The 13,394-nt window shown below is 44.0% G+C and overlaps 1 protein-coding gene across 1 annotated transcript in view; it reads left to right on the forward strand.

Moving 5' to 3' along the window:
* Positions 1-1,090: 1,090 nt before the first annotated feature.
* LOC106598357 (mucin-5AC-like) overlaps positions 1,091-13,394 on the forward strand; it is a gene marked incomplete at its 5' end in the record, with an annotated part of 53,843 nt that continues 41,539 nt past the window's right edge. The window contains 10 exons of the mRNA XM_045711670.1: positions 1,091-1,181; positions 1,399-1,502; positions 1,674-1,890; positions 2,238-2,363; positions 8,162-8,279; positions 9,244-9,382; positions 11,442-11,549; positions 11,907-11,976; positions 12,242-12,379; positions 12,660-12,824. Coding sequence (XP_045567626.1) covers positions 1,091-1,181; positions 1,399-1,502; positions 1,674-1,890; positions 2,238-2,363; positions 8,162-8,279; positions 9,244-9,382; positions 11,442-11,549; positions 11,907-11,976; positions 12,242-12,379; positions 12,660-12,824 — 1,276 coding nt within the window. The remainder of the gene's footprint in view (positions 1,182-1,398; positions 1,503-1,673; positions 1,891-2,237; positions 2,364-8,161; positions 8,280-9,243; positions 9,383-11,441; positions 11,550-11,906; positions 11,977-12,241; positions 12,380-12,659; positions 12,825-13,394) is intronic.

Below are 13,394 nucleotides of genomic sequence, written 5' to 3' on the forward strand. Positions count from 1 at the left end.
AGGAGTGGAATGTTAGCATAAACAGACTGGTACCCAGGCTAGAACAAGGAGTGGAATGTTAGCATAAAGAGACTGGTACCCAGGCTAGAACAAGGAGTGGAATGTTAGCATAAACAGACTGGTACCCAGGCTAGAACAAGGAGTGGAATGTTAGCATAAACAGACTGGTACCCAGGCTAGAACAAGGAGTGGAATGTTAGCATAAACAGACTGGTACCCAGGCTAGAACAAGGAGTGGAATGTTAGCATAAACAGACTGGGACCCAGGCTAGAACAAGGAGTGGAATGTTAGCATAAACAGACTGGTACCCAGGCTAGAACAAGGAGTGGAATGTTAGCATAAACAGACTGGTACCCAGGCTAGAACAAGGAGTGGAATGTTAGCATAAACTGACTGGTACCCAGGCTAGAACAAGGAGTGGAATGTTAGCATAAAGAGACTGGTACCCAGGCTAGAACAAGGAGTGGAATGTTAGCATAAACAGACTGGTACCCAGGCTAGAACAAGGAGTGGAATTCTAGCATAAACAGACTGGTACCCAGGCTAGAACAAGGAGTGGAATGTTAGCATAAACAGACTAGTACCCAGGCTAGAACAAGGAGTGGAATGTTAGCATAAACACACTGGTACCCAGGCTAGAACAAGGAGTGGAATGTTAGCATAAACAGACTGGTACCCAGGCTAGAACAAGGAGTGGAATGTTAGCATAAAGAGACTGGTACCCAGGCTAGAACAAGGAGTGGAATGTTAGCATAAACAGACTGGTACCCAGGCTAGAACAAGGAGTGGAATGTTAGCATAAACAGACTGGTACCCAGGCTAGAACAAGGAGTGGAATGTTAGCATAAACAGACTGGTACCCAGGCTAGAACAAGGAGTGGAATTCTAGCATAAACAGACTGGTACCCAGGCTAGAACAAGGAGTGGAATGTTAGCATAAACAGACTAGTACCCAGGGTGGAACAGTTGATGCATGTGAAATGTCAGTACATATGAACTGCTGTAGCTGCATGGCCAGCTAGCTGTATGTGAAATCTACATATTTGCGATGCATTATTAACCCTCAGTTATCTTCCATTGGTTTTATAGGTGGAGCTGGACTCAAAGTTCCAGAATCAGACTTGTGGGCTGTGTGGAGACTTCAATGGAGTCCAGATTTACGACGAGTTCATTAGTCATGGTAAACAAAATCACCAAATGTCTTAGAGGGGCGGATTACGCTCCTGTTCTGCTTATGAATGTATAGGTTCAATCTATGGGGTAGGAAGGGGTTATAAAGTATTTTTCTAGGTACCATTTTAAGAAAGGGTTATCAAAAACACAAAACACATGATGACAGAGACTGTTTGTTAGGGGAAATAAACAGGTAAGATAAAACTATGTTTATTTTCCTACAGGTGATCATCTGAAGACAATCGACTATGGTGATATTTGGAAGATGAATGGCCCAACAGAGACCTGTACAGAAATCCCTGGTCACACTGAACAGTGTGAAGAACAGGTATTTACAAGCCTAGATCTGAGCTGAACATTTAAGATTTCTAATTCATTACATTTAAACATGACTGTTAGTTTAAAATATCAATATCAACATCATCATGGCTGACATTTGATCAGTTCATAATCCCTCTATGTTGCCTCTAGTAATTCTTCTTCTTCTTCATCCTTTCAGACCGAACTTTGTGAGCAGCTTCTCACCAGTCTTGCCTTCAGTAGCTGTAAGGACCTGATTGCCACAGACTCCTTCATCAAGGCCTGTGCAGAAGACATGTGTCACTGTGGCAACAGCAGCAGCAGTTCCTGCGCCTGCCCCACCATGTCAGAGTACTCCCGCCAGTGTGCTCACGCAGGGGGGAAACCCCAAGAGTGGAAGACCGACCAGTTCTGCAGTAAGGGAATCTATTTTGCATATCCTTTTTGTTTTTATTTTGGATTGTTTGTTTGTATTTCTCTGTTGGTAGTTTTGATGTGGGATGGGAAAAAAATCCTCAGCCAGAGCTTTGTTGTAACTCAAAGTAAACACTTTCGACATGCAATAATGCTTTGCCTTAGGTAATCTATAGTGTCTTCTTCTTTGACATGCTAGTATTTACATTTATGTGACTGAAAACTGAGGAGCAAATCCACATTTTCACGTAGTCTTCCAATGATTTCAATAGAAGAATATGTGAAAATGTGAAATAATGAAGACTCAGAAACAGATTTGTGACCAGGGTTATTTGTCTGTGTTGAGCAGTGAAGACGTGTCCTCTAAGCATGCAGTACCAGGAGTGTGGTAGTCCCTGCACTGATACCTGCTCCAACCCAAAGAGGAACCAGCATTGTGAGGAACACTGCACCGACGGATGCTTCTGCCCTGCTGGTACATGCACTCATTTACTGAATACAACGTCATATGTCAGCTATGTAACTATTTTAAAGTAGCTAAACACAACATCATATGTCAGCTATGTAACTATTTTAAAGTAGTCGACTACAACATCATATGTCAGCTATGCACACTCACTGATTTTAACAGAGATGGGACGAAGTCTCAATTTTGCAAGTCCAAAGCAAACTTTGAATATAGCCTAAACCGAATTTGATCACATTCACATTTTCTCCTAAAACTAATAAATGCTTATAAATAGGCTGCACAACATTACCACGTGGTTTACCATGGCCAGAGGGCCAGAACGGACAGGGCACACAACATTACAACGTGGTTTACCCTGGCCAGAGGGCCAGAGGGGACAGGGCACATAACATTACCATGTGGTTTACCCTGGCCAGAGGGCCAGAGGGGACAGGGCACATTGGCTGTGGACTATGCAGCTCCAGGCAGCGGTTGTTATCAATAGCATAGTCAAACTGAGAAATCCCCTTGTTTTCTTCCCATACAGTTTAGGTGTAGGCTGCTGCAACATTTCCGTGAAGAGTTCTTGCTTGGGTATATTGGTAGTGATGTGTTATCATGTTTGCTAAATACATACCGGAGGAAAGTGGAGCTGTGAGCGCTTTGCTAGTGTGGCAAAGAAGGGGGTTGAGTGATAAATGGCAGATATGTGAGGGCAGTACTAATAAACGGGCTCTGCCCGAACACTAAAATGGCCACCCCGATCAGAACTACAGATCACAAAATGGCCGACTGCCAAAACTACAATTCCCAGAAGCAAGGGGAACCCTCAGAAGGTGGAGCCGACCCACAGATAAAAGGTCAAGAAAAACCAGGAAGAGAGAGAGAGGGCGGGAAGTCCACCCATCATAGAGAAAGAGACAATCTACATTGGCTGGATTTACCGTGTACGAGCTGGACTGTTTTGGACTTACCTGTTGGCGTTTAGACCTGGACCTACCGAGAACCAGATTTGTGTACCGAACCCTGCTATCCTTGACCTTACCTGCGGCCTGGGTGGACCAGGACAGCGAAACAAACACACAGGTACTGTCATGTTCGAAAGAACTTTCATTCTGGGCTGACTTTGGTGACAGTTTCCCACTTAATTTGTGACAAACGCTCCTAACTTTGAAGAGGTTTGCCACACGTGGTGGAGAATGTGGGCATGGGGTAGACATCAAACTTGGAGATTTCATTTACCTTCTGAAAGTCGTTACAGAACCGCAAAGACCCATCTGGCTTGGAGACCATCACAATTGGGCTAGACCACTCACTATGTGACTCTTCGATCACTCCAGCTGTCAACATTTTCTCCGTCTCTGCTCTAATCGCTGCCTGTCGAGCCTCGGGTACCCGATTATGACCTCATGCTCACTTTTCTCCCTGGTAGGGAAACGATATCATGAGCTGTAACCTCAGTTCGGCCGGGTACCTCTGAAAACACATCTCTGTTTTTCTGGATCAGGGTCTTTACTTCCTATACTTGTGCTGGGGACAAAGTAGGTGAAATATTTACTTCGGCTGTCTCCTGAGTGTGTGTGGGGTACGTGACCATTAGTGTTTCTCTCTCTCTCCGTGCTTTTAACAGGTTTATGTGATATATCTGTTCCTGGGGCCGTCGACCTGGCTGTCGGATCCGATAATTAACTTCTCCTATTCACTTCTCCTATTCTCTCCAGTACTTCATATGGTCCTTTCCATGTGGCTAGTAGTTTGCACTCTACTGTGGGGATCAGCACTAACACCTTATCTCCCGGTTGAAATTCCGTCAGGGTAGCCTGCCGGTTATAAGTGTGCCGCTGGTGCTCTTGTGCTTGTCTCCTGTGCTCTCTGACGATGGGCATGACTGTGGCTATCCTGTTTTGCATTGCCGTGACGTGCTCTATGACACTAGTATACGGGGTGGATTGGTGTTCCTAGGTTTCCCGGGCGATGTCTAAGATTCCCCGGGGGTGCCTCCCATATACCAGCTCGAAGGGAGAAAACCCCAGCGAGGCTTGAGGAACCTCTCTAATGGCAAACATCAGATATGGCAACATGCAATCCCAGTTTTTCCCATCCTTGTCGATTACCTTCCTGAGCATTGACTTCAGGGTCCGGTTGAATCTCTCAACCAGCCCGTCCGTCTGTGGATGGTAAACCGATGTCCTCAACTGTTTCACCTGCCACAATTTACAAAGGTCCGCCATAAGGCGGGACATAAAGGGGGTCCCCTGGTCAGTAAGGATCTCCTTTGGGACCCCGACCCTGGTGAACAATAGCACTAGTTCCTTGGCGATATTTTTGGAAGCCATTGTCCGAAGGGGAATGGCTTCTGGGTAGTGAGTGGCATAATCTAGAATGTATTGGTGCCCTCTAGCAGATTTGGGTAGTGGGCCCACTATATCCATCGCTATCCTCTCAAATGGCATTTCGATTATGGGGAGTGGCACTAACGGGCTTCTAAACGCTAGTCGGGGAGCTGTTACCTGGCACTCCGGGCACTCTCCACAATGCCGAGCCACTTCAGCCTGAATTCCTGGCCAGTAAAACCTCCTTACAATCCGGTCTCGGGTTTTATCGATACCAAGGTGTCCACCCAGAATGTGCCCATGAGCTAGATCCAGTACTGTCTTCCTGTACCGGGTGGGGACCAACAACTGTTCCACCACATCAACCCCTATTTTTGAGACTCTGTACACCAAACCATTTTTCATGATAAAGTGGGGAAAACTATTAGGCATCATCCTATCATTTATGGGAGTACCATCTACGACCTGCACGTCTGCTCTGGCGTGCTGCAGGGTTGGATCCTGGTGTTGGGCCGTCCCAAAATTTGTCATGGACCCTGCCAGATCTGCTGGTTCTAGATAGTCATCCTCTGGATTCAGATCGACCCCAGCCCCACTAGTACTGGGCTGTTCATTATCAACAAGGTTTTCCACTTCATCCTCATCCTCTCCTACTAGTACCTGTGAGGTTGGCCCCTGGGAGACCTCTTTTCTTGGCCTTGGTTGAAGGCCCCATGCTTCTTCCTGCTTGGTCAGGGTTGTTGGCTTCTCAAATATGCCATTCTTTTGGCCTAACTTCGCAAAGTTAGGAAAGTATCTACCCAATATTACATCATATGGCATCTTTGGGACCACGCCGACCTCATAATCCAGCAGACCGTCCTCTGTATGCTCACTAAGGCTGTGGGGTACAGACGGGTATCCCCATGAATGCACGTAACACTGATATCCTGACTTGTATCCAGTTTATGCGTCGGCACTAGGTTTGCAACGACCAGGGTTAGCATACTGCCGGAATCCAGTAGTGCTTCAACCTCTTTCCCTTCAACCTGCACATATGTTTGTTTCTTGATCTTTCAAGTACAGTGGTTACCACGGGACATGCATACCATATCTCATCTTTTCCACCGAGGTTACATTGCATTGGCTCTTCTTTAATAGGGCAGTAGGCTGCAATATGTCCCGGTCGATTACAATTGTAACAGATAATAGGGTTTCGGGGGGGAGACATCCTCGACCCCCAGTCCCGGTTTCCGTTTTTTCCCTTAGTGTTTCGGCCCGATTCTGATTCTTTCCTCATGGCCCCACGCTGCTCTCCTCTCCCTCCACCTGTTGGGACAGTCTTACCCTGTCCGCTGGTTCGCCCAGGCCTGGGGAATGGGAATCTTTCCTCCTGCGCCTGCTCAGCTGTTCCTGCCGTACAATACCGTTCAACCAGGCCCACGAGATGGTCAGCGGAAAGTACATTGTTCTGGCCAACCCATCGTTGCACTTCTTGGGGTAGACCTCGCTGAAACTGGTTGAGTACGATGGTCTCGACGAGCGGGTCTCCGGTCGCAACCATTTCCGTGCCAGGTGAATCAAGTCGAACATCTGTGTTCGGGGGGTTGTCCCGGTCTGTAGGACCACTGGTGGAAGCGGTGTGCCCTCACGGTATCGGTCACTCCCAGTCTAGTCAGAATCTCTCCCTTGAGTTTATCGTAATCCTGTGCATCCTTCAACTCCAGGTCGAAATATGCTTTTTGAGCGTCCCCTGCCAGGTATGGTGCCAGAAGCCCTGCCCATTCTTCTTTCGGCCTCTCTGCCGTCCTTTCGAAGGTGGTAAGATATGCTTCCACATCATCCTGCGCTGTCATTTTTTGAAGAAAATGATTGGACCACCTTTGGGTATTTACAGCTGGTAACTGAGCCCCAATTTGGTACGCTAGCACCTTTAGGCCTTCTCTTACCTCACGGGTGTTTCTCTCTTGCTCTTCTCTGAGCAGCTGGTTGGTGCAGTGCTGGACCTGTAACGTGTCCTGATACATTCGCATTGCATTGCATCCTGATGAGCTATTTGTTGAGCTCTAGTTGCCTCTTGTTGGGTGGCCGCCGCTTGTAACAGGGCCTGTATGGCTCCCTCCATACTCATTTTCCAGAAAAAATGTCCTAACCAAACAAAGCCAGCGGTATGGTTAATCTACTGCCCACATTCTCCACCACGTGTGCCAAACCTCTTCAAAGTTAGGAGCGTTTGTCACAAATTAAGTGGGAAACTGTCACCAAAGTCAGCCCAGAATGAAAGTTCTTTCGAACATGACAGTACCTATGTGTTTGTTTCGCTGTCCTGGTCCACCCAGGCCGCAGGTAAGGTCAAGGATAGCAGGGTTTGGTACACAAATCTGGTTCTCGGTAGGTCCAGGTCTAAACGCCAACAGGTAAGTCCAAAACAGTCCAGCTCGTACATGATAAATCCAGCCAATGTAGATTGTCTCTTTCTCTATGATTCATAGATCCTTCCTGCCCTCTCTCTCTCTTCCTGGTTTTTCTTGACCTTTTATCTGTGGGTCGGCTCCACCTTCTGAGGGTTCCCCTTGCTTCTGGGAATTGCAGTTTTGGCAGTCGGACATTTTGTGATCTGTAGTTCTGATCGGGGTGGCCATTTTAGTGATCGGGCAGAGCCCGTTTATTAGTTCTGCCCTCACATATCTGCCATTTATCACTCGACCCCCTTCTTTGCCACAGCTAGATTATGTGATTTGCGTCCGGCCTGCGCAACCTGTGATTTCTGTGAATCTGATTGGTCAAGACACAGAACAAAACGCACAGAACCTGCAGCACTCTGATTTAAAATACCAGACAGGTTTACATGCGCAAGATGACAAATTGAGTCATACAGCTCAAGTCCAAGTCCACGAGTCATAGATGCTCAAGTCGCAGGTTCTAGTGGGAAGTGTTTTACTTTTTGTCAAGTCTCAAGTTGCAACATGACTGGAGTCCACATCCCTGGATTTTAAACCAGGAAGACTGTATTAAAAGTCATATTGGTTATGTGGCTCTTTAAACCAGGAAGACTGTATAAACCCTGATATCAGTTATGTGGCTCTTTAAACCAGTAACAGGTTAAAGGTTACATAGATTGGAAGAGTAGCCTTATTGTAGGACTGGAGATTTCATTATTTGGCAAAAGTTCTGCAACAGATGTACCGTAGTAATTAAGATATTGAACTACATGGATCAATGTATTTTATGAGATAAGGAAGGACTAAATTCATTGAATGTAATTTATGGGCTCAGATTACTAAATGTAATGTATTAAATGTAATTCATGGGATCAGGTGACTAAATGTAATGTATTGAATGTAATTCATGGGATCAGGTGACTAAATGTAATGTATTAAATGTAATTCATGGGATCAGGTGACTAAATGTAATGTATTGAATGTAATTCATGGGATCAGGTGACTAAATGTAATGTATTGAATGTAATTCATGGGATCAGGTGACTAAATGTGTTGAATGCCTTTCTCATAGGAACCGTGTTTGATGACATCACTCAGACTGGCTGTGTAGCTGTGAACCAGTGCTCTTGTCTCCACAACGGACAAACTTACCAGCCTGGACAATCATTCTCAAGAACATGCCATGAATGGTAAGAGCTGCATTGTGTTTATATACACTGAATTATTGTGTGTGTTGAGGCGGATGTGTTGAGACGAATGTGTTGAGCTGGATGTGTTGAGGCTAAAATGGATGTGTTGAGCTGGATGTGTTGAGGCTAAACTGGATGTGTTGAGGCTAAACTGGATGTGTTGAGGCTAAACTGGATGTGTTGAGCCGGGTGTGTTGAGGCGGATGTGTTGAGCTGGATGTGTTGAGCTGGATGTGTTGAGGCTAAAATGGATGTGTTGAGCTGGATGTGTTGAGGCTAAACTGGATGTGTTGAGGCTAAACTGGATGTGTTGAGGCTAAACTGGATGTGTTGAGCCGGGTGTGTTGAGCTGGATGTGTTGAGGCTAAACTGGATGTGTTGAGCTGGATGTGTTGAGGCTAAACTGGATGTGTTGAGCTGGATGTGTTGAGGCTAAACTGGATGTGTTGAGCCGGATGTGTTGAGGCTAAACTGGATGTGTTGAGCCGGATGTGTTGAGGCTAAACTGGATATGTTGATCCGGATGTGTTGAGCTGGATGTGTTGAGCTGGATGTGTTGAGGCTAAACTGGATGTGTTGAGCCGGATGTGTTGAGGCTAAACTGGATATGTTGATCCGGATGTGTTGAGCTGGATGTGTTGAGGCTAAACTGGATGTGTTGAGCCGGATGTGTTGAGGCTAAACTGGATGTGTTGAGCCGGGTGTGTTGAGGCGGATGTGTTGAGCTGGATGTGTTGAGCCGGATGTGTTGAGGCTAAACTGGATGTGTTGAGCCGGATGTGTTGAGGCTAAACTGGATGTGTTGAGCCGGATGTGTTGAGGCTAAACTGGATGTGTTGAGCCGGATGTGTTGAGCTGGATGTGTTGAGGCTAAACTGGATGTGTTGAGCCGGATGTGTTGAGGCTAAACTGGATGTGTTGAGCCGGATGTGTTGAGGCTAAACTGACTGTCTCTCTCTGTTAGTACCTGTATCCAAGGCCAGTGGAGTTGTGTGGATCTAGATTGCCCAGCTACCTGCTCCATAGTGGGAGGTTCCCACATCACCACCTACGATGGGAAAGCCTACACCTTCCATGGAGACTGCTCATATGTCCTGTCCAAGGTAGGGATCTAACCTGCTGTATGGAGTGATATTAATGCCAACTGAAAATATTGAATAAAAACGTGATTTTTTTTCATACAAATTCAAAGTGATTCAATTCAGATTCCATGTCAGTTGGCACCAATATGACTCCATGTTGATTTTTACTGTATGTTTAGTAGATTTAACTCCTAACTTCCTAGCGAACATGTACTGGCCCACGAACAGGCCAATCTGAAATGTTGAATCAATAATTATTCAACCACTTTGTTATGGCAGCCGAAATAAGTTCAGGGGTAAACATTTGCTTAACAAGTCACATAATATGTTGCATTGTCTCACTCTGTGTCCAACAATAGTGTTTAACATCACTGGTCTACACACAATACCCCATAATCTTTACAAATTAATAAAAAATTAAATGCCTTGAGTTAATAATAAGTATTCAACCCCTTTGTTATTTCAAGCCTAAATAAATTCAGGAGTAAACATGTGCTTAACAAGTCACATAATAAGTGTCATGGACTCACTCTGTGTCCAACAATAGTGTTTAACTTGATTTTTGAATGACTACCTCATCTCTGTACCCCACACATACAATTATCTGTAAGGTTCTTGAGTCGAGCAGTGAATTTTAAACACATATTCAACCACAAAGACCAGGGAGGTTTTACAATGCCTCACAAAGAAGGGCACCTATTGGTAGATGGGTAAAAATTAAAAAGCAGACATTGAATATCCCTTTAAGCATGGTGAAGTTATTAATTACACTTTGGATGGTGTATTAAAACACCCAGTCACTACAAAGATACAGGCGTCCTTCCTAACTCAGTTGCCGGAGAGGAAGGAAACCACTCAGGGATTTCACCATGAAACCAAAGGTTACTTTGAAACAGTTACAGAGTTTAATGGCTGTGATAGGAGAAAACTGAGGATGGATCAACAACATTGTAGTTACTCCACAATACTAAACTAATTGACAAGTGAAAATAAGGAATCCTGTACAGAATAAAAACATTCCAAAACATGCATCCTGTTTGCAACAAGACACTAAAGTAATACTGCAAAAAAATGTGGCAAAGAAAATAACTTTTTGTTCTGAATACAAAGTGTTATGGATTTTTTCAGACACAAAACCACACTGGAGTTGCTTACCAAAATGACATTGAATGTTCCTGAGTGGCCTAGTTACAGTTTTAACTTAAATCAGTTTTAAAATCTATGGCAAGACTTGAAAATGGCTGTCTATCAGTGATCAACATCCAACTTGACAGAGCTTGAAGAATGTACAAAAATAAATAATTGCAAATATTGTACAATCCAGGTGTGCAAAGCTCTTAGCAATTTACCCAGAAACACTCACAGCTGTAATCGCTGCCAAAGGTGATTCTAACATGTATTGACTCAGGGGATGTGTCACGACTCCCGCCGAAGTCAACCCCTCTCCTTGTTCGGGCGGCGTTCGGCGGTCGACGTCACCGGCTTACTAGGTGCCACCGATCGATGTTTCACTGTTCGTTTGGTTTTGTCTTTATTGTGTACACCTGTTTTGAGTTTCCCTAATTATGTTCATTATTTAAACCTCTGCATTTCCTGTTTGTCTTGTCGGTGATTGTTTGTCTGTTTTGTATAGTTGGAGGTGTTTCTCCTAACTATGTATTTTTATGAGAAGATGGATTGATAAATTTGAGTAAACACGTTTTGTTTACCTTCATCCCTGTGTCCTGCGCCTGATCCTCCACTTCTCTAAGAAAATCCATTACAGGATGAATACTAATGTAAATAAGATATTTCTGTATTTCATTTTCAATAAATTAGCAAACGTTTTTAAAAACATGTTTTCACGTTGTCATTATTGGGTATTGTGTGACAAAAACAATATTTAATCAATTTTAAATTCAGGCTGTAACACAACAAAATGTGGAATAAGTCAAGGGGTGTGAATACTTCCTGAAGGAACTGTAATTCCCTAGAACCGAAAGTAGGCAAGTAGTAAGTAGTGTGTTACAAAAAATGAGTTCCCTTAACTTTACTGTCATACCATAACTTAACTGTCATACCTTGTACCAATTGTCCCCAGCAAACCAACAAGACTGCTTTCACAGTCCTGGGTGACATAGTGAAATGTGGGAAGACGGACGTTGAGACCTGCCTAAGATCTGTAACCCTGGTGACTCCAGAGTCCATGGTAAGTTAGCCTTTCTGCAGTGACACACCCACCTGATAGTGTCATATTAAAATATATCAACATCAAACCATGTTGTATATGTTCAGGGGAAAAAAGCTCAATGTTGAGACTTCTGCTGCTGTCAGTGACTCGTATCACCACTTCAGGGTTGGAGTAAATCCCATTTAAATTCCAGTCAATTCAGGCAGTCCACTGAAATTCCAATTCCAATGCTCTTCATTGTTTTTTCAGTGAGGAACATTTGGAATTGGAATTAGGTTTACTCTCTGAATTGACTGGAATTGACTCCAACCCTGTTCCACACTCCTTATCACCAGTGGAGTCGTTTTTACTCAAGTTGTAATTTGTCACTTGCAGATTATCGTCATCGAGGCCAGTGGAAAGGTCTTTGTCAACAAGATGTTTTCTCAGTTGCCGCTTTTCATGGGTGAGTGACTGATTGATGGCTGCTTGAGAAAAGGGATACAGAAATGTGATATCTGTCTATTTTTTTGTAGTTATTAATCAGTATAAACGTATGTTTGAAACCCTTCCCGTGCAGTACGTACCGTACCAGAAGTTGTCTCTTTTTATCGTCTTTCTTTCCTTGTCTAGCAGCATGTAACACCATAAGCATCCCACAATAGGGAAGTGGGAGCTAAAAGTTCATGGTAAACCAAATTGTTACTAGAACTTGTGTATATTTTCCACAGCGGATGTAAAGATCTTTCAGCCCTCTACGTTCTACATCGTCGTGCATACCTCTTATGGGCTCCGACTAGAGGTGCAGATAACACCTATAATGCAGGTCTACATCGTAGCTAGCAGTTCACACAAAGAAAAAACCCAGGGTATGTTTCTCTCTGTTCATTTAACGTCTTTGTGAAAAGAAAAGCGTCTTTGGGTCTTTGAAAAGCGCTATATAAATCTCATGCATTATTATTATTATAAAAGCTGATTGGTTATCAAACTATTGTTATTGTAACATGTGTCACTATACCAGTTGTTTGAGGGGTTCGGTCAAACCTCACCTGAAACAATTATTAATAAACTAATGATACTTGATGTATTGCATCTTCAGTCAATTTTAGTTCAAACCACCTGTTATAATGTTTTGTACCTCTTATCCAGGTCTTTGCGGAGACTTTAACAGCATCCAAGCTGATGACTTCAGAACCATCAATGGACTCGTGGAAGGAACCGCTGAATCATTTGCCAACACGTGGAAGACCAAAGCAAGCTGTCCTGATGTGGCACAGAGCTTTGAGATCCCATGCAGTCTGAGTGTAGAGAACGGTACTCCTTCAGCCTCTTTAAAAACACTAACGTATGTCTTATGCAGCGGTTCTCAAACTCGGGGTCACGACCCCATGTGGGATCACCTTATATGAAAATGGGGTCTCGGGAGACTTTCAAAAATACCCCCAAAAATATACACTGAACAAAATATAAACGCAACATGGAAAGTGTTGGTCCCATGCTTCATGAGCTGAAATAAAAGATCCCAGACATTTTCAACATGCACTAAATGCTTATTTCTCTCAAATTTTGTGCACAAATTTATTTGCATCCCTGTTAGTGAGCATTTCTCCTTTGCCAAGATAATCTATCCATCTGACAGGTGTGGCAGATCAAGAGGCTGATTGAACAGCATGAGAATTACACAGGTGCACCTTGTGCTTGGGTCAAACAAATTGAACTCTACAATGTGAGGTTTTGAGGGAGTGTACAATTGGCATGCTGACTACAGGAATGTCCACCAGAGCTGTTGTCAGAGAATTGAATGTTCATTTCTCTACCATAAGCCACCTTCAATGTAATTTTACAGAATTTGGCAGTACATCCATCAGGCCTCACAACCGCAGA

Source organism: Salmo salar, unplaced genomic scaffold (assembly GCF_905237065.1).
Source record: "Salmo salar unplaced genomic scaffold, Ssal_v3.1, whole genome shotgun sequence".
NCBI classification, from domain to species: Eukaryota; Metazoa; Chordata; class Actinopteri; order Salmoniformes; family Salmonidae; genus Salmo; species Salmo salar.